Source organism: Epargyreus clarus, unplaced genomic scaffold, assembly GCF_041222505.1.
Source record: "Epargyreus clarus isolate Ecla_fem2 unplaced genomic scaffold, WU_Ecla_fem_2.2 ptg000001l, whole genome shotgun sequence".
In the NCBI taxonomy this organism is placed as follows: domain Eukaryota; kingdom Metazoa; phylum Arthropoda; class Insecta; order Lepidoptera; family Hesperiidae; genus Epargyreus; species Epargyreus clarus.
In genome coordinates this window covers 10246636-10265325 of record NW_027332209.1, presented here as the reverse complement: position 1 = coordinate 10265325, position 18690 = coordinate 10246636, and the positions used below count along the sequence as shown (strand labels likewise).

At 34.2% G+C, this 18690-nt stretch overlaps 1 protein-coding gene across 2 annotated transcripts; it reads left to right on the top strand.

Annotated features, from left to right (window-relative positions):
• Positions 1-1304: 1304 nt before the first annotated feature.
• LOC140745718 (uncharacterized) lies at positions 1305-14332 on the top strand. Of its 2 annotated transcripts, XM_073077710.1 has the most exons (3): positions 1305-1414; positions 1489-1532; positions 11914-14332. In XM_073077710.1, exons 2-3 carry the CDS (start codon positions 1515-1517, stop codon positions 14146-14148), a joined length of 2253 nt encoding a protein of 750 aa, XP_072933811.1. In that variant the 5' UTR covers positions 1305-1414; positions 1489-1514; the 3' UTR covers positions 14149-14332. The 2 variants fall into 2 exon arrangements, with proteins under 2 accessions (XP_072933811.1, XP_072933740.1); XM_073077639.1 differs by lacking the exons at positions 1305-1414; positions 1489-1532 and adding an exon at positions 9855-9993.
• The last annotated feature ends 4358 nt before the right edge of the window (positions 14333-18690 follow it).

Below are 18690 nucleotides of genomic sequence, written 5' to 3'. Positions count from 1 at the left end.
TTGAAAGTATCGATACTATTTTTATACCGGTTTATCGAAAGACTATCTATTTTTTGCAACACTATTATTAATGCAATTGTACAGTGATAGATGCGGACTGCGGAGGCTCTTCGGCCTATGAGCTAATCGAATTAATAAATGCCATGAAAATGTTACGGCTAAAGTGAAACTAGCTATTCTATATTTCTATCATATTTCACATCACAGTTTATTGGATTTACATTTTAAAATAATATGCCTACATAAGCGTTGTATAAGATAATAAACAATTAATTCATAATATACAATAGCTGACGGGAAAATATGACATGATTTAATGTAAAATGATATTGATGACAGGACATAAATAGTAATAAAATAGTTTATATGTATGTGTTTACGGACAGTTAGCACTAATTCAACGAAACTCAGGAGTATCTGAGATTAAATATCATAAGCATTTCTATTTTCCATTTTGTGCTAAACAATTTAATGCGAAAAGTGAGAGTTTTATAAAAATCTTCATTAATATTTAGAATTTTAAGTTGCGTTTTTTTGTATGTTTCAAAATATCTGATGTTTAAAAGTAAATGACATTAAACTAGAATAATTTCATGCTTGTTTAGTTGCCTATGTTACTCAAAGTTGGCAAAAGCGCAGAGTAAATAGTATGTGTCCACTTATATGCAAATAATTGAAAGCGCCACCAGCCGCGGCCTTTGCTGCATTCGGCTTACAAAGGTGCGCTTTTTTCTATTAATAGACTATTACTATATTATTACTATATTTTTTGACACAAAATATCGCTTGAAATAATTCTACAAATATTGGTATACGTATGTTAGAGGTACGGTGCTTGTACGTCTCCTTTTGTAATACGTAAAAGGTTTTCGGAAATCTTGTCGTTGCTGTAAATTTTGGTTGTACGTTATGTACGTAACTAATTTTGCGAAACATGCTTCTGCCTGGATTTAGTTTCTAAGGTACCTTCTACAAGAACCACGGGAAGAAAGACAATTGATTAGTGTAATTTTGACTAGATAGATAGATATATAGGACGTGTTTGCGTTATTATATGAACTTTATAAACAACGCACGTCGATTCTGCGACGACAAGTAGTTCTGATTCCTTATAGATATTTAGGAAGTCTATAACATAGGTGATTAGGAATGGTTAAAGACTGCATACAGCTTATTCTCCAGTATTCCAGTTTTCTTCAGACTTGTTCTTGTTATTTGGCGTCGAGACAACCGAAGTACAGTGAAAGTGTGCACCCAAATTCGTCGCGTAGGTCAGTGTCGCTTGTGTGAGTACTTTCGGACCCGCCGAGACTCTGCGCATCTTGCGAGAACGTTTCCGAGGTATAAAAGAAGGTAACATAGTGATTCACGGTCTTATTGCTTTGCACATACCCGACCGGCCACAGGAATACAGGTATCTGTCCAGTACCATGTGTTACCTAGTGATGTGAAGTGACGTGTTGATAACGAACTGTTTTCTTTTGACAGAAGTGACCAGGCTTACGGGTACCAAGATGCGGTGGTTATATATGGTAAATACAATTAAAATTCTTAATGTGTAATGACGGTAAATTCGGATTGACGGAAATCTGATCCGAAGTTGTCGTTTAAAGTAAAGCAAAAGTGTTTGAACGATTGAGGTCAAGTGTTCGTGGGTTATAGCTGCTTATTTTATATAAGTTCCGTTCTTGGCAGTCTTCTAATAATCTTATTACCAGTAAATGGCATTTGCATCTGTAATCCTGTATCCAATGTCACGAACTGTGATGGAATTTGCGATAAAGTCGTACTCTAGAGATTTCGCTCGCGATAGATGGAAACAAAGTATGGAATTCCGCAGATAGCCGCGGGGGATCGCTAGGTCTTAAATCATGAACTGTACTGCTTCTGGTTTCTGCTTTCTAATTTAATAGAAATGTTAGGTTAAGTTAACTTTAGATGTTTATATAATGTTTATGTGTAATATACCCACAGCTGTCAAGTGTAACTACCGCCCGACATCAGTCAATTCAAATGATAACTAATACTATAATAACTAAACTGTAACATAAATTCATTACATAAATAATACACATGTGCTCTCCTGAACGAATCTTTATAATATCCAAAATAGAACACAGTAATCAGAAATAACAATTCTGATCTAGAAAGAGTTTTATTATCGAATATGTGCATAATATTGCGGTCCAAAACCAATTTATTGATGAGAAATATAAATTAATACTCATTAATATGTTTATGTTGTTAAAGTCGTATAAAGCGGTATTTTAACGGTTTTCTTGCACCGGTTGCCAACAGCTGTCTAGATTTTCGATCGTCCTAATTTAACACTAACCTAAATTGAGACTGATGCATTGGTATGCAGTTGATGTTTATTCACCTTCGTATTTTAACTTTATCAGGTTTTGTGTGCAAATTACTTGAAAGTTGTATTCCTAAATTTTATTCATATTATAAATATTTTGTAGTGGAAATGCGTTTTCTTTCCGTAGAGTCAGGTTCCGTTAAACTTTAATTGTCTAAAAAGTATGAAATAAGCAACTTTAGTTCTTCAGTTAAGCAACTAGTCGTTTTGCGTTCTAAAATATGATTTTGAAAAAAGGACCCTTAGTATGAGTTTTTACGTTTTTAAAAAAGAGACTGTTTTTAAATTTGTTTACGTATTTCCCATACATTTCCAATTAGTTCTGATACAGACTGCTAGGCGCTGATTGGAAATTTATGGGCAAATACGTAACCAAATACAAAAACAGTCATTCTTGTAAAAACTTAAAAACGTAAAAACGTTACTAGACAGTCAATCAAATTAAAATATGATAAACGAGGTATTAATAAGCTTAAATTTGACAGTTAAAACTTAAGCATGGTGAATATATTAATAACTGTGCAAGTTATTATGTAAAATATCAACTATATGTATATAGAACCATTTGCAATATTGCTAAAATTTATACAGAGAAGATTACACGGAACAAATTATGAAATTTACAGACAAACGCGCACATTTTAACATATTCCGACGTTATTTCATATATTTATAGATATGATAAATAATGGAAAACTATAAATTGCCTAAGTTGAAAGAAGCTACATTTAAATAGCAAACGTTGTTAGTTAGTATTCCTTCACATTGGCGTTTCTCCGGCATAGGCAAAAGAGTCACAATGTTAGTTACCGTACTCCTCCGAAACGGCTTTACCGATGTCACTAAATTTTATATACATATTCAGTAAGTCTGAGAATCGGCTACTATCTATTTTTCATACCCCGAAGTGATAAGGGTTGTTCACCCTTAACATTTTTTTATTTATATGGCAACACAACGTTTGCCGGGTCAGCTAGTATTCCTTATGAAATACTAGAGATGGTGTAACTACAATAGATGGGCTGTAAGTATGCCCGTTTTTTATATTTCCTTTTAAAAGAGATTATTATGATAGTGATAAACGGAATGGGGAAAAATATGTAAAATGCTTTGTGTACGCAGCAACTCGTAGTACGAATTTTAGCCTCACTTTCTCGGATCTTAAATCTCTGATTTTTTTAAACCATTAGCGGTAATGAAAAGCGATAACGAAGCAAGAACACTTTTTTCCTTTTACTGAACATGTTGACCTTTGTTAGCGCGTAGGTATAGGGTATTACTAATTGACCTTTCTTTAATTTGGTTCGTCATTTTAAAAATATTTATATCAATTATGTTGCATTCACTTTTGAATGTATCGTAATTTAAAATTTGAACTCAAGGGCCTGCTCAATCTTGAATAAATTCAGATTTTTGTTTATAGTTTCTGTTATTTTATGTATAAATACTATTATAATTAATTGTATTTAATTAATTATAATTAATTAATTATAATTAATTAAATATATATTACTGTTGTTGTTCATATTATGATTCAAATCTAATCTATTTTTTTTTAAATTCAATCGTATCGGAAACGTTCTTAAAAAAACTAATTCAAATATCACTATTTGACCAAAATATGCGTACACAAATCATTTTAGTAAGTGGTGTAAATGTAAAAAATGACATTTATGTGCCTCCGTATACTTAAGATTCTAAAAAATGTGGTTTTAATGCAGATGCGTGCACATACAATTCTAATACTTATGTTGATTATAACATAAATTGCACAAGGAAGGGATTGTACATGCTAATTTCAGTTTTATTATAATTGTTTGTAAGTAGAGTACTTACGAAACAATTATCGTCCATTATTATACCACATAAAAGATAATTAAGATAGCTCATATAACACATTATGCATGTGAATGTTGCTTAAACTGATTTACTAATTTTTGTATTAGATCACAGTTTAAATGTATTTTTTTTTATCACAGAATTAAAATACCTATTTCAGAATTTTCATTTAAAATGTTCTTTAACAAAATAATTAGAACATTTGCAACGATTATTTCAAGTTAATTTCATGCATTCTTTAATTTATTTACATTATTTGACTGTGCAATTATGTAATAAAATTGCAAAAAATATTAACATATAAAAGTAAGGGTATTTCTTATTATAAAAATCAAAGATGTAACTTCCAAAATTTAATAGCTTTAGTTTTTGTTCTTGTTAATTTTGAGATATATTGCATACTGAGAACATTTTATGTAATTCATAAAGAATCACCCAATCAGCCGACATCCGAAAATGCCATTATTACGAAAATTTCAAATAAAAATTCGTGTAACTTGACCACAAGAATGCGCATGTAGGATGCATTATTCCTCTCATTACTAGAATTTAGATTGTCTCATAAATTTTGCATACCATTACGAAATGCTCTTAATTTATTCCTCACTCATAAATCGTATATCGTGTTGATGACCGACGTGCTAGAGTCGTTATAAGTAATGTAGAGCTGATGAAATCTTTCTGATGACTGGCTACTTTTAAATTATTTCAAGATACGATGTTACATATACTCGGATGTGTGCTACGTAATATTAAAATGTGATGATAATACTAAATTGTCATCTTGCACAAATGAAAGAGTTCACAACATTTATTTGGAAACAATTTGTAAACATTTGGGTTCAGTTAATTGATATTTGTTTACATAAGTATTTTAATATACATAAGTATTTTAATAAAGAAATCCGTTGCTACTTCTTAATATAAAATTTGTGAATAGGGTCAAGCCAAGGCCTCACCAATGGAGGGAAGCCCTCATGACTATCCAACGCAGGTACTTCCAATACGATACTGACCTAGTATGGATTGGTAGCGCTACAATTCAGTGGCGAATTGTCAATTTTATTAATAATTGCTAAAGATAATAAATTGGGTGATAACTACTTTTAATTCTTGATAATAAGTATACCAAGTAACTAAAGTAATAAGAAGCAAATTATGACAAAAAATAATATACAAAAGAGATTTTCACTGCCAAAGCAACATAAGCTTATGTATGAGGAAAATTCAACCAAAGCAAATATGGTTTTGTTTGTAACTCAAATATATTTTAGACGTTTGTTAAGCACTATTACACACACTCGTACAGCATCTAGCATGTCACCTGTGCCCTGTGGTTGCAATGTATGTTTTGAAACTCCATACAATTTGATGAGCATGAGATAAATGCAATAGTCGTGTATGAAAAGCGACCTCATATTAGGTACTTGTTTAAAACATGCGAGATGCGAGTAGCGAAAATATTGATTAAATCGGGCGGAAAGTTGCAAAGAAAAAATGTTATTGTCCCAATGTAAAAGTGTTTCGTTAATAACCCCTGTGAAATACGTGGTGGTATCTTTTTTTGCGCATTACATAATATTTGCGTAATTTAAGCAGTGCAAATTTACTTTATATTATAATGGTCATTTATACAAAATAGGGTAATTTTCGGCAATGCTAGTCGAAACAGATTTGTTACTTAATGTTAAAACGTATGAAACTATTTCTTAGCAAAATGGTTCCAATATATGTGAAATGTCAATTCAGATTTTCATTATTATTTGGTATTTAGCCATTGCTTAAGAAAATTCTATAAGTACCCGCGGAAAGCCATTGGACACATGTTAATAGAACCTTGCATCATCGTTTATTCGCTTTTGGTGGGTTAAATCGGCCGGAGACATCATTCGACCTGAATAGATACAAAAGCCATTTATCCAGCTAGTCATCGTGATTGCGTGGTAAAAATGTTACATCATTGAAAGGGTAAACATGATGGGAAGTATTGTTCTAACTTTTTGGTAGGTCATTGTACAAGTATAACTTATAGAGGCTACTGATATTTTTCTAGGTTATAATAACTGTTTTTACCAATTGGAGAATTACTATTATCCAAAAATAATTTGCTATTACCGTTTTTACCTATTTTTTAACCACCTTTTTACCTATTTTTACAATTTAGATAACTGCTTTTTATCATTTAGATCAATTATCCAAAAATAGATTTTTGATATGCGATATAACGCCTATAATAAGCTTCAGAAAAGTAATTTCCTACCATCTTATCAATCAATCAAGGCTGACATATTGTTACAAGTGTTATAAGTTGCAAAGAAAGTTATTATAAAACTAATTACTACACATCAGTATTTAATAACATGTTTTACAAGGTAATTATAGATTAAGTAGTGACTTACATAAAATATTTCGCTTTACTGAACATACTTATTTATTTTTAGTCGTCAGTGCAGTGTTATTTATGTATGCATGTATGATCGATTGCGATTTAATTTGGTTAAAAATGGCGATGATTTATTGCATAACTGGTTTATGATTTCAATTTGGGAACTTGTGTAATATCGACTAGATGACACCCGGCGTGAAGACAGCCCGAAGATCTAGATAACTTTTGAATGGAATTTCGATAAAGTTCTATGTACTTATTAGGTACAAAATTATTTCACATAGTTACACTAATAATAATAATAATATTCTTTATTGTACCCAATATAGTAAACAAAAATAAAAACATACAATTTAGGACGATACAAAAGGCGGCCTTATCGCTAACACAGCGATTTCTTCCAGGCAACCTTAGGGTGAGGAGTTAAAGAGGGGATGAATTAAAAGAATAGGTAGGGTGCAAATAAATGTTATTTTAAATGCTACTTAATACATAAAATCAAGTGTAAATTTAAGATAACCATAATAAAATAATAAATATACTTAATATAGATATTTATATATAATTATAAACAAATAATAAACGAAAGGGGAAGAAACTATAGATTAAAATTAAAAACAAAAAAAACACTGTTTAAAAAGATTGAAAGCAAGAGCACAAATTTAGGAAGGAAAAACAGTTAGAGTTTAAGGTAATGAGATTTGACAAGATTTTTGAAGGAATATAAGGATTGGGAGTAACGAATAGAAACAGGGAGGGAGTTCCAAAGACGGATAGCGGATACAGTGAAGGATTTTTTGTAAAAGGAAGTTGAGTGAGAGGGTTGTTATTGTTTTATAAAAATAATACTTTTTCTTACGACTCCACGAATCCAACGACACTACATTGTTAAAATCCGTCAAGCTGTTTTAGCAGAGCATGCCATATAAGACATACATAAACACATTCATACGCTCAAAAATCTTTACTCTTGGCAGTCGGGTAAAAGATATATACTCGTACATTCATTTTGACGACCCGCGAGGCGTAGCAAATAAAAAATGTCATCATACCGGTCTGACGCGCATAGGGTCCCGGGTTCGATCCCCGGCCAAACAGATATTAAATAATGAATTTAGATTTCTGTTTCTGGGTCTGGGTGTTTGTGTATTTGTTTATGTTTGTTTCCATGGTACCCACGACATAGGGGACTAATGGGCGTAGCAGGCGTTTCTTTCTTCTTTTTGTTGAATAATCATTCAAGGTATATTTTAGGTAGTTACTAGGTATCATTAAATATACTAATTACTTCTGACTTCGGCTTGATGAAAGTGGTAGTGAAACAATAGCCATTATATAACGCAACAGTGTGTAATCAAGAGAGAGAAGTGTTATATACCGAACAATTTATCTGGACTTAACTACTTTTTATAGAATTGGAGAGTTGGTTGCTATAGGGATGTATATCTTTTAAAAGAAGGACGAGGTGATACTGGTCTAAGGTAGGCTTCTCTAACAAACAGAAATCGGTATACTTAAGACGAAAACAATTAAAAGTAATTTATTATCATCTGTGATGGAAGAACTCATAGACAGAAAACTAATGATAGTAGTATGGCTTTAACAGATTCTAATTAAAAAAATATCATGTTGTACTCGATTACAGATAACTTGATTTTCTTAACGCTAATTACACAACCCCAATTATATGCCATTAAATATGTTTCTTGATTAAGACATGTTTATATCTAATCATAAAACACTTTGTTTAAGGTTATGTAGACAAGGAAAACGACCGTAAAAGTTAGTTTACGTAATCCACGCTAGACGGGTACCCAATACTACCTAAAGCTCTAAACGTACAACTTGCAGGGACTTCAGGAAACATTTGTTATTCGGTGTTGCAACCCAGGTGGACGGCGTGACTTTCTCTTTATTATGTCGATTTAATCCGCTATTACACAGGTAGCTGTTGTATCGGACGCAAGTAAGCGATACACTATATTTCGCTTAGGTATTTTTATCATTTAAATTATAGTTGCGTTTAAAGAAAATTACTGAGAAACATTTACGATGTAAATAAGATATAAAATATTAAGATGTTAATTAGCCCTTTAAGACTATTCGATATGTAGCGGTACCACCGCCACATCTATTTCTGCGTCATAATAGTAGTGTTAAGCGCTGCTGTGTTCTGGTTTGAAGGGTGTGGTAAGGGAGACATACTTTCCGAAGCGTTCCAGCTTAGTCCTTAGGGGTAGCGGCGCATCTGTGGCCGACCTCAGGTAGGAATATCTAATCCTATCTGGGGTTGATTAGATGTCCATGGGCGGCAGTATCCACTTACCATCAGGTGGACTGCATACTCGTCTGCTACTCCTATATTATAAAAAAAAAGTTAAAATCAATTTATTATCGTTTCTTAAAAACCCGCTTTCTGTTTGTTATTAAGAATATCTATCTGTTTAGTGTTTAGCATCTATAGATTATTGTACGATTGTATGTAGGATGTACGTTAGCATTAGTAGTACAAATGTTAATACATTTGTAAAATTACTTTATAATGACTATCGTGAGCAAGGTTATTTGATTAGAATCATGATCATGATCATTTGCATTCGTAAAGATAAACTTTATATTATACTAGTTTTTGCCCGCGGCTTCGCCCGCGTTAAAAAGAAAATATAATCGATTATGATATGAAAATAATCGAGATTTTTGGTCCAAAAGATCGATTCTCCGATTAATCGATCTTAGATCGCCATCCCTATTTCCCGTGGGATTTCCGGGATAAAAACTATCCTATGTCCTTTCTCGGATCTCAAACTATCTTTGTACAAAATTTCATTAAAATCGGTTCAGTGGTTTAGGCTTGAAGAAGAGACAACCAGACAGACAGACAGAGTTACTTTCGGATTTATAATATTAGTAACGATTAATTTGTTTGATATAATTTTTAAATAATTAATAATTATTCATTTATTTTTTAATTTAAATTATTAGGACTCTACCGGGGGCAGTAATTTGGGCTCATTGTTTATATTTAAATTTTTATATTATCTTATGCTTTATTATTTCTTATTTGTTTCAATTATATTTTTTGTATATATTGTATATAGATTTACAGTTAGAATTTTGTAGATATAATTAATTTTAAAATACAGATGGAATTTTCATAAAATCCTAGCGGCGCACATCTAACCTACGTAGCGTATTGTACAACTTGACGCTACTCGCTTATCGCCGTAGGTGTAGCTAGTGCCTTTCTATGTCGATTTAATCCACCGTTTCGTACTTTCATCTCGCGTTACTCTGCCGGCACGTAATGTGCATCATCGTGCAAACTGTGCATTATGTTTTTGTCACACGCGTGGGTCAAGCTGTTTGTCAAGTTTTTTTGGGTCATCAGCGATTTCCATTTAAGGTAGGAAAGCCTGACTAATTTTCAATCTGTTTGTTTTTTTATGGTAATGAAGTGTCTATGTCTATGGTCTAGATCTCTCTATTTTACAAGGATGCTTTGTTCATGCATAAAGGAGTTGTAAGGGTCTTATGCGCTGTATGTTTATATGGGTTGGAATGATTAAACTGATTTCGATAAGACTTTTATACATTGAGTCTCTGGAATCTCTACCCTGCAGAGAGTAAAATGGCTACATTTTTAAGAACCCTGAAAGATTTTTTATCTTCTGTGTGGGAATTAATAAACTTAGTCCGTTGGTGCCTTCACGCATAGACGTATTGAATAGTAGGAACAATTTCATTATAAGTCAAAAGTTTAGCTGACTATTTGAATTTAAAAACACATTGAATGATTACCAAAACATTCACACATAAGAATATGAGTTTCATTATAATAAAATTGAAAATAAATTACGATCCGAAACGACAGCGTATGCAAATAATGTAGTTACGTCATACTTAGCGTAATGGTTGAAATTTATTCGTGTTTTAATTAGCGTTGAAATTATTTATTTGTCATAATCTCGAGGTCGTGGAAAGCGTGACTCTTGCACTGTAAGAAAACACCGGTTATGTAAGAAGGTTACGCCTATATGATAACGATCTGTTTACAACGAATGCCTGCGGTCGCATGCTGTGCTCGGTTAGAGCCTATTTACACGTATAACGAAAACTGTGGGTGGCTGTGGGTTGGTATGAAAAGGTGTAGTTTTATTTAAACCAATGAAATTAACAGTGTAGACTAGGGATGATCAATTATATTGTGCTCGCGATTGTGCGATCTAACAATAATTTCAGTCCGCGAAAAAATCAAGCGTTATTATATTTTCAATAAATTATCGACGACCAAATAAAGCTCCTTAAAGTTTGTTTTTGCCTTGCCTCGATTGATTGGACTTATCACTGTGATTGACGGTTAGACCTCCCCCAAATGTAGATTATAATATTGTACTGACTATAATATTACAATCTCAAGGCACCTACAGAGCAACACAGTGCAGACCCGGGTCAGGACCCTTACCAGGAGTTTTTACGTTTCGACAAATATGACTGTTTTGGTATTTGTTTACGTATTGGCCCATACGATTTCCTAGTTCTGACACAAGCCGCTAGGGGCGCTGATTGGAATTTGTATGGGCAAATACGTAAACAAATACCAGAACAGTCATATTTGTCGAAACGTAAAAACTCATGGTAAGGGTACAGTCTATTGCAGACACGTTTTTCAGTTACCACAACGTAGTTACGAGCTACGACGATGCTGTTCACACTTATCTACTTTTGACATTTTGTTGTTGTCATTAGGTGTTGTTGGTGTGTTTGGTGTGAATAGGAACAAGTTGAATTTTACGCACACATAAATCTTATCCTGATATCTGCTTAATATTCCAATCATAAACGTGTTTTCGTTTACGAGCTCATTAAGTACAGGATGTTATGTTATTAATATTTGTATAGACATAAATCAATGAACTATGACACCATGCCTATATAAACGACGCCTAGTTCTAAATTAGGTTTATAAAAATGAAACACTATTTAATTAAAATCTTAGTTAAAACTGCCAAAGTTAGTAGGCATTAAAGTTGTTATAAAGTAACCCACTCGACGTCATAATATAATTTTTGTAATTCGACTATCGACCTTAAATGGCAAATATTAAAGTAGCTTACGATAATAATACTTTTGAAGCAGAATATTAATACAACTATTCAGATTAACGTGGAGTCCGATATTTATTACCTAATTAAAGTTCTCACTTCAAGAATGAAAATATTATACACACGCAACAAATGAGGCGATATATTATCTTTGAAAAATGTCAAGATTGCATCAGAATGTAATTGCTGCTAATTTGATACGTTTCTTTTCTCAATTTCAGATATTGCTTTGCGCCGTGCTACATACAATAAGCGCTGGACCTGACCCAAAAAAGTACAAGTCGGAAGCAACTGTTGATGAGAAGAAAAAATTGACTGATGACGAAAGAAAATTTTTGAGAGAAGTTGAAGAGAAATTTGGTGTCAAATCAGATACCTCAATAAATGTTAAGAAAATTGAAACCAGTACTGTGTCTGAAAATAAAACAGCTACCAATGACACACAAAAACCACCATTCCCCGCTGTAATAGCCATTGAGATTGTCAATGACACAGAAACAAATTCAAAAGGCAAAAGAACAATTGACGCAAATCTCGGCTATGGCTACCGTACTAACAACGGATATTCTTATTCCTATTTCGGAAAACCCGCACAAGAGAAAGGAAAATTTATGATTTATCCTTATTCTCAGGAAGATATTCCTTCAAAGCACAACGTTTACTCTGGGAACCATGGGCAAAGCTATTCTAATGGAAAACACACACCTCATTCACAAACTAGTGTTGAAATTCAACCTTCACAAGCTTTTGAATTGGTGTCAGTAAAAGATGAGAACGCTGGATACGACTACAGTCCACCAGCTTCCCAGCTTAGTTATGATAATGCCAATACACACGATTCTACATCATACACAAAATCTGCGCATCCTTCTACCTTGTACACAACATATAACGGCGAAGGTTTTTCAGGTCTGAGTGGACAATTTCCTTCAATAATGCCCAACTACTTTGTTGACCCTACGCAACTTATTAAAAATCCTCAGTATCAAAGCGTTGGACTAACACCAGAACATTTACGTACTCACGGATCACACTTGGAGCGAAGAGTTGTACCTGTTTTGGTTTTGAGAATACCAAGTTCTTACCTCAAGAATCCTACTGCTGAGCTGTATGCAAATTTACCCAATAATTATCCTCTATCGCAGCATTTGAATAATGTGAACCTTCAAGAGCTTGTCAACCAATACTTTAAGAAAAATGGATATCCTTTTGCACCTCAAGTTATGGCCTATCAAACTCCTGTATCCACAGCTCAATCAGCTGTTTCTTCTAATCACGAACCTCATCACTACGCAAATCCGTACGTTCAACCTGCTTACACTCATGCCGACTACTCAGGTGTACAGTATTCAGCCGTTAAACCTGTTATGGCAAAATATCCTTTAAGTTACACACAGCAGAAGTACATAGTACCTGCAACTAAATCTGTATATAGACGTCCTATGCAACAACAGCAATACGAATATCAGTATCAATATGTCCCATCAACCGCACAGCCGCAACAGACCTATTACGTTCAGGAACAAGAATATAAAACTCCGGAGACAGCAGATGCTACACATCAATACCAACAAGATCAAGCGAGCATAGAACACCAAACAAGTTTACATGACCCAGTTACGCAAGTTCAATATAGAACGTCTCAGCAAGATGTTAGCCAAGAGGCGAAAGAAACCGTCGAATACGAAGCACCACAAAATGCGGTACAAGAAACACATCAGTCCGTTGCGTCTTACTATGAATCTCCTCAAGCTGAAACAGCGCAATATGAACATTCGCAAGATGTATCGGCATATGCTCAACAGCAGGCATCGCAAGCGCAGCCTGAGTACAGTTCTTCTTCTTCCGAATATTATACTCCAAAGAAAACTGACGAGAAACAAACCGTTTCTGTCTATCCGTCCCAATTAATCCACTCTGAAAATTACCAGGAGCATTCCAGCCAAAATTTAGCACAAGAGTACGTGTACCAGACACAAAACAGTGACGCAAGCCACGGATTAGCGCTTTCCGAAAATTATCCATCTAAAGATCATACGATTGCTACAGTTCTGCCGTTTACGTATAAGCAATCAGGAAACCCAGGCGTAGCGAGCGTCCAGACTGTGAGCTACGTGACACCGATGCCGTCTTTAAAATACCAGTCGCGATACAAAATCATGGTACCGCAGACAGTTTTGAAGAACCCTAACAGCGAAAAGGTGTCCTACGTCAATTCGCATTCGGTTTCGCCACAATATTATCAGCCTAATCAGTATACCCAAGAATCAACGGAACAGGAATACTCAGCAGGAACACAATACGTTCCTCCTGTGCCAAGTAAATCCACATATACCAGGAATTACTACGGTCATCTCAAAAGGCAGGCGAAGCCCGACAGTAAGGCTGCAGCATCATCGTCATCGTCAACAGTCGCCAGGAAACCTCAAAAGTCAGAAGAAAAGAAATCGGCGTAGAAACTAATTTGATTTCTAAGGAAATTTTGCATGTGTGTGTATTATGTTTGTAAATATAGTTTTATTTGTGTACATTAATTAGATACTAATGTTTTATTTTATTAGGTGTTTTACAAACTTTATGTTTAAGTTTTATGTTACTCTATATGCTTAGCAAAAATTATATGTGATCTGTTTTGTTAAATCCTTGCTTTTTAGTCATTAATTAGGATAATGTCTGTTAATGAATTATATTGAATGCGCATTTTCTATAATTTACAAATTCTTTAAGAAAACACTTGTTAAATAATATGTTTTGACAAAATAATGCCTAAAATCTCACTAAGGTTCGTCTTCGTGTGTATTATTTGTACAAATAATTAATTCAATACTCATAGACCATTAGGATTTTCTATGTTGTGGTTATCATGGAAAATTAAGCATCCAAATCCAAATACAGGGGCAACCGTAGGCGACCGTACCGGAAAGACATCCATAGGGCGCCGAAAACTTAAGCTACTTGTCTGCGACATACATATCCTGTGCCGTAACTTTAGAAAAAAATGAGATGTCACACCACCTATATCCAAATACTGAAACTCAAACCTTCTGCCTTCTGCTCCACAAATGAAGTCGTCAAGTTCTGAAGTTTTTGTTGAAATTATATTTGTTAACATCAAGAATTGTTAATTTATTCCTAATGTCAGTTATGGATCTGGCTTATTAAATGTGCAATATTTTGTATAAGGCTATAACTTAAAATTGTTGTTTCTATGAAAATAAAACATGAACTAAAATTTATAAATTGTTTGTGTGCTTTTTTATTTTACTTCGAAATTTTATATTGATGTGCCGCTAATGATAAAAAGACATGTGATCAGTCCTCCTACCCCCTATGCGCCCTCAGTGTATGAACAGCTGTTGTTAAAAAGAAATTATAACCGATGTTTTGTTACCTAACCCCTAATGTGCCATATGATGCTTTTGGTAGAACCCTTGTGGTTCGACTCCGGCGGCACTACCGCCACACCTATTTCTGCCCCATAACATCAGTGTTAAACGCTGCAGTGTTCTGTTTTAAAAGGTGTGGTAAGGGAGACATACATTTCCGAGGCGTTTTAAGTTAGTCCTCAAGGGTAGCGGCGCATCTGGAGTTGACGTCAGGTACAAACATTTAATCCTATCTGGGGTTGATTACAGATGTCCATGGGCGGCAGTAGCCACTTACCATCAGATGGACTGCAAGCTCGTCTGCTACTCCTATTAAAAAAAAAAAGATAATGTCTAGAGGACTTAGTTACTTCGCCGAAAATGAACTAGGAATGTATAAGTTTAACATCCAGGTACTACAGGTGATGTCCCTGTAGTTCCGGGACCAGAATAGGGCTACGGTATCCTCTGCCTGTCGTAAGAGGCGACTAAAAGGGGGCTTCCGGGGTTGCGGACGGCAAGAGTGGGAGCTCAAACCGCCCGGCCAGTGACCCCGGGAAGGACGGCGGTATGTGTGGTCGCATACCGTCGTGCACACCAGACGGTGTGGTGAGCATCAAGCTCACCTGGGCGGAGCCCGACGGGGCACAGCGCTAAGAGGGCTCCGGTTGCGTTCCGTTGGAGATCCCGGAGTCCTCTACGCAGCGCCGAGGACGGCCACCGGGGGGGTTTTAGTGCGGTAAGAGTCCCACATAACCCCGTGTCGCTCCCACGGCACCGGGTACCTTTTGAAGGTTTCCCCCTCGTTAACAAAAAAAAAAAAAAAAAAAGGTACTACAGGTGTCAGAAGACAATATTATATCAGTAAAATTAACTTATTTAAGACACTTTAGATAGTTCTCAGATAGTGACACACACCCCCTTCGAGATAGAGTTAGACAAATGTCGAAGGCAATGAATATATAATCATAATTATTCAGGAGTAAAACCTTATACTACTTCTGTTTCATATAAAAGTTTTCTACATTGATTAAAGTTCAGTCGGAAAACAACTTAAAGAAGGGCATCATACAATGATGCCCTTCTTTAAGTTGTTTTCCGATTGTTTTCCGATTTGTGATTATGAAAACAAGAAACAAGGACAATTAATCATTTGAATTATTGAAAGAGTATGAATATGTACATTAAATTTGTTTTTAAAACAAGCTTTTATATCTGAGACCTGAGAAAGGACATAGGATAATTTTTATCTCGGAAATCCCACGGGAACTAGGGATGGCGATCTAAGATCGATTAATCGGAGAATCGATCTTTTTGACCAAAAACATCGATTATTTTAATCGATATTAGTAAGGATTTAATCGTAAACTATGCATTTGATCAAGTGATGATCTTTAGCAAAGTTTCATTAGCCCATGAAGGTTTCCGAGTTGATACGACCAATTTTCGCCAGATGGCGACACTGTCATTCCAATGAAGGTACGAATTTTCAGTTTTATGTATGTTAGTATGCCATACTATTTTCTTTTAAACGCGGGCCAAGCCGCGGGCAAAATCTTGTTTAGAATAAAGTCACTAAAATCGCTATCTAAACCAAAAGTGTAGAAAAAAATTCAGCTCAATCAGTTGGGGTTCCAACAAGGCAAGTTCCATAAAAATCGAAAAATTATTTAAAGTTATACATATTTTGCAAATCTATAGTAATATAGGTAAAACTTTATACCCTCACATTAAAATTGTGAGTCACGTCGATATTTTAAACATAATTTTAACTACTACAAATAATGTAGTCTCAATTAAATAACATTTTAACAACTACCTCGAATACTTAGTAATAAATAACAAGATATTTAATTTTAGTGTTTATAATTATATGTAATTTTACTATAATGCAGCTTTTTGTTAAACAATAACTACCTATTTCCATTACAGTCCATCACTAATTCTTGACTAACTAGTCAACTAATAACAGGTTAAATGCTATAGAAAGATTTCCTAAAACGTAAATACTTGTTGAGGGTTAGGCGAGTGTGGACATTTCACTCTCTTTTCCCGGAAGCCTTCCGCATTTTTCCGGCCGGTCCGGGAGACCGGTTCAGGAATCAGGAAGAGGTGTGGACCGGACCGGTAAGTACTCATTAGAACTGTACACACGGACACTTGCGTAGAGTAGATTTATATCATGACAATTGTGTCTGAAATTAAACAATTAAACGTACTGCTAAATTACTTGTACTTTTTATAAACAAACAAAGGAAGTGTCGTCTTTAAGTTGTAGTGACGTGCAAACGTCTTTTTGTTTGACAAGTAGACTACAATATGGAAGAAATGATAGAACAAAAGAACATGCACAATGAATAAATAGGAAAAATAATTAGGCGGAAGAAACAAGAATCGTATGAAATAGAAACATATCTTTTGTAGCGTATATTTTGTGAATGGTTTATTTTCATATGGGATTATGAACATTGAGTTGTTAATAGATAAGTTAAGATTAATAGATAGATATTTTAATATTTTTCTGATAATTAAACAACACTGCTGCCATCTACTGAATTATCCAAGAACTTTTGTAACTCACAAAAGCCGATCTGTTTTAGAAAGTTGTTCAGTCTGACCACATACCGACAGCCTCTTCTCACATACACATATGGTCAAAAATGAAGTCTCGTTCATGTAACAGATGTCGCTGTATGTCATGTTCTCGTAAAATTCTAAATTTGAGTGGTTTTACAAACTATCTTAAGTGATTCATTCATATCATAACTTTGGTGTAATGAAAGAGAGCATCTAATTTACAAGCAAAACTTCTGTAATGCATTTGTAACAAACAAGAGGAAAGGAAATTGTTGCGACATATTTATTTCTATATTTCTCGCAGGAAAAATACTTTTAGACTTTTGGTAAAATAGCTGGAATTTATATGTACACATTTTTTTAATCAACATTCAATTTAAATTATAATCGGGGAAATAAGTACCTATAAGTATTCTTTTCATTATGTTTATGTTTGAGCTTTTCTAAGTGTCCGTGTGTCACGTAATATATAACAGGAAACTAAGGAAATAATCAATGACATAATCTTTGTGTACGGGATGTATGTTATCGTGATATCTGTTAATTAAACCTTCATTACACTCCTAGTGTGGCAATATTGATAACTGTAATTTCATCGGTGATAAGAACTGTTTTCCACAAGTTTTTAACAGTGTGATTAATTGGAGTATGTATAGTAGTAGTAAATAGAACAGCAATCGGTAACGTCAAACTAGAAAATAGACAGATACCCTTAGATCAGAACATGTTATTATACAGCTTCTTATCACAAATATCTGAGACACCTTCTCTTCAGTTGACCCTTCAGTTTTTATGGGTCGTGACCCCATCTACATTTCTTTCCAGTGATAAGCCTTCGCCAGCTGTCGCGATCATGTGCCTGTAAGCTTCGTGGAACAGTATTACTGACTATAAAATTGAAACACGGAAAGTTCTGTCAATTTTCATGATTTCACATTCAAAACCTATACTCGGGAAAGTCATTCATATCTGTGATAGAGTTTAAGAAGAGTTATCCTAGTTTTAGTGCAATAATTAACGGAGAACAAACATTTACTTATTAATAAACGTATAATG

What these genes read in the sequence shown, in the direction of transcription:
- LOC140745718 (XM_073077639.1), top strand. Translation starts at nt 9,895, where the DNA reads ATGTGCATCATCGTGCAAACTGTGCATTATGTTTTTGTCACACGCGTG. An exon ending in ATCAGCGATTTCCATTTAAG is followed by an intron (nt 9,994 to 11,913) that starts GTAGGAAAGCCT and finishes TCTCAATTTCAG; the next exon opens with ATATTGCTTTGCGCCGTGCT.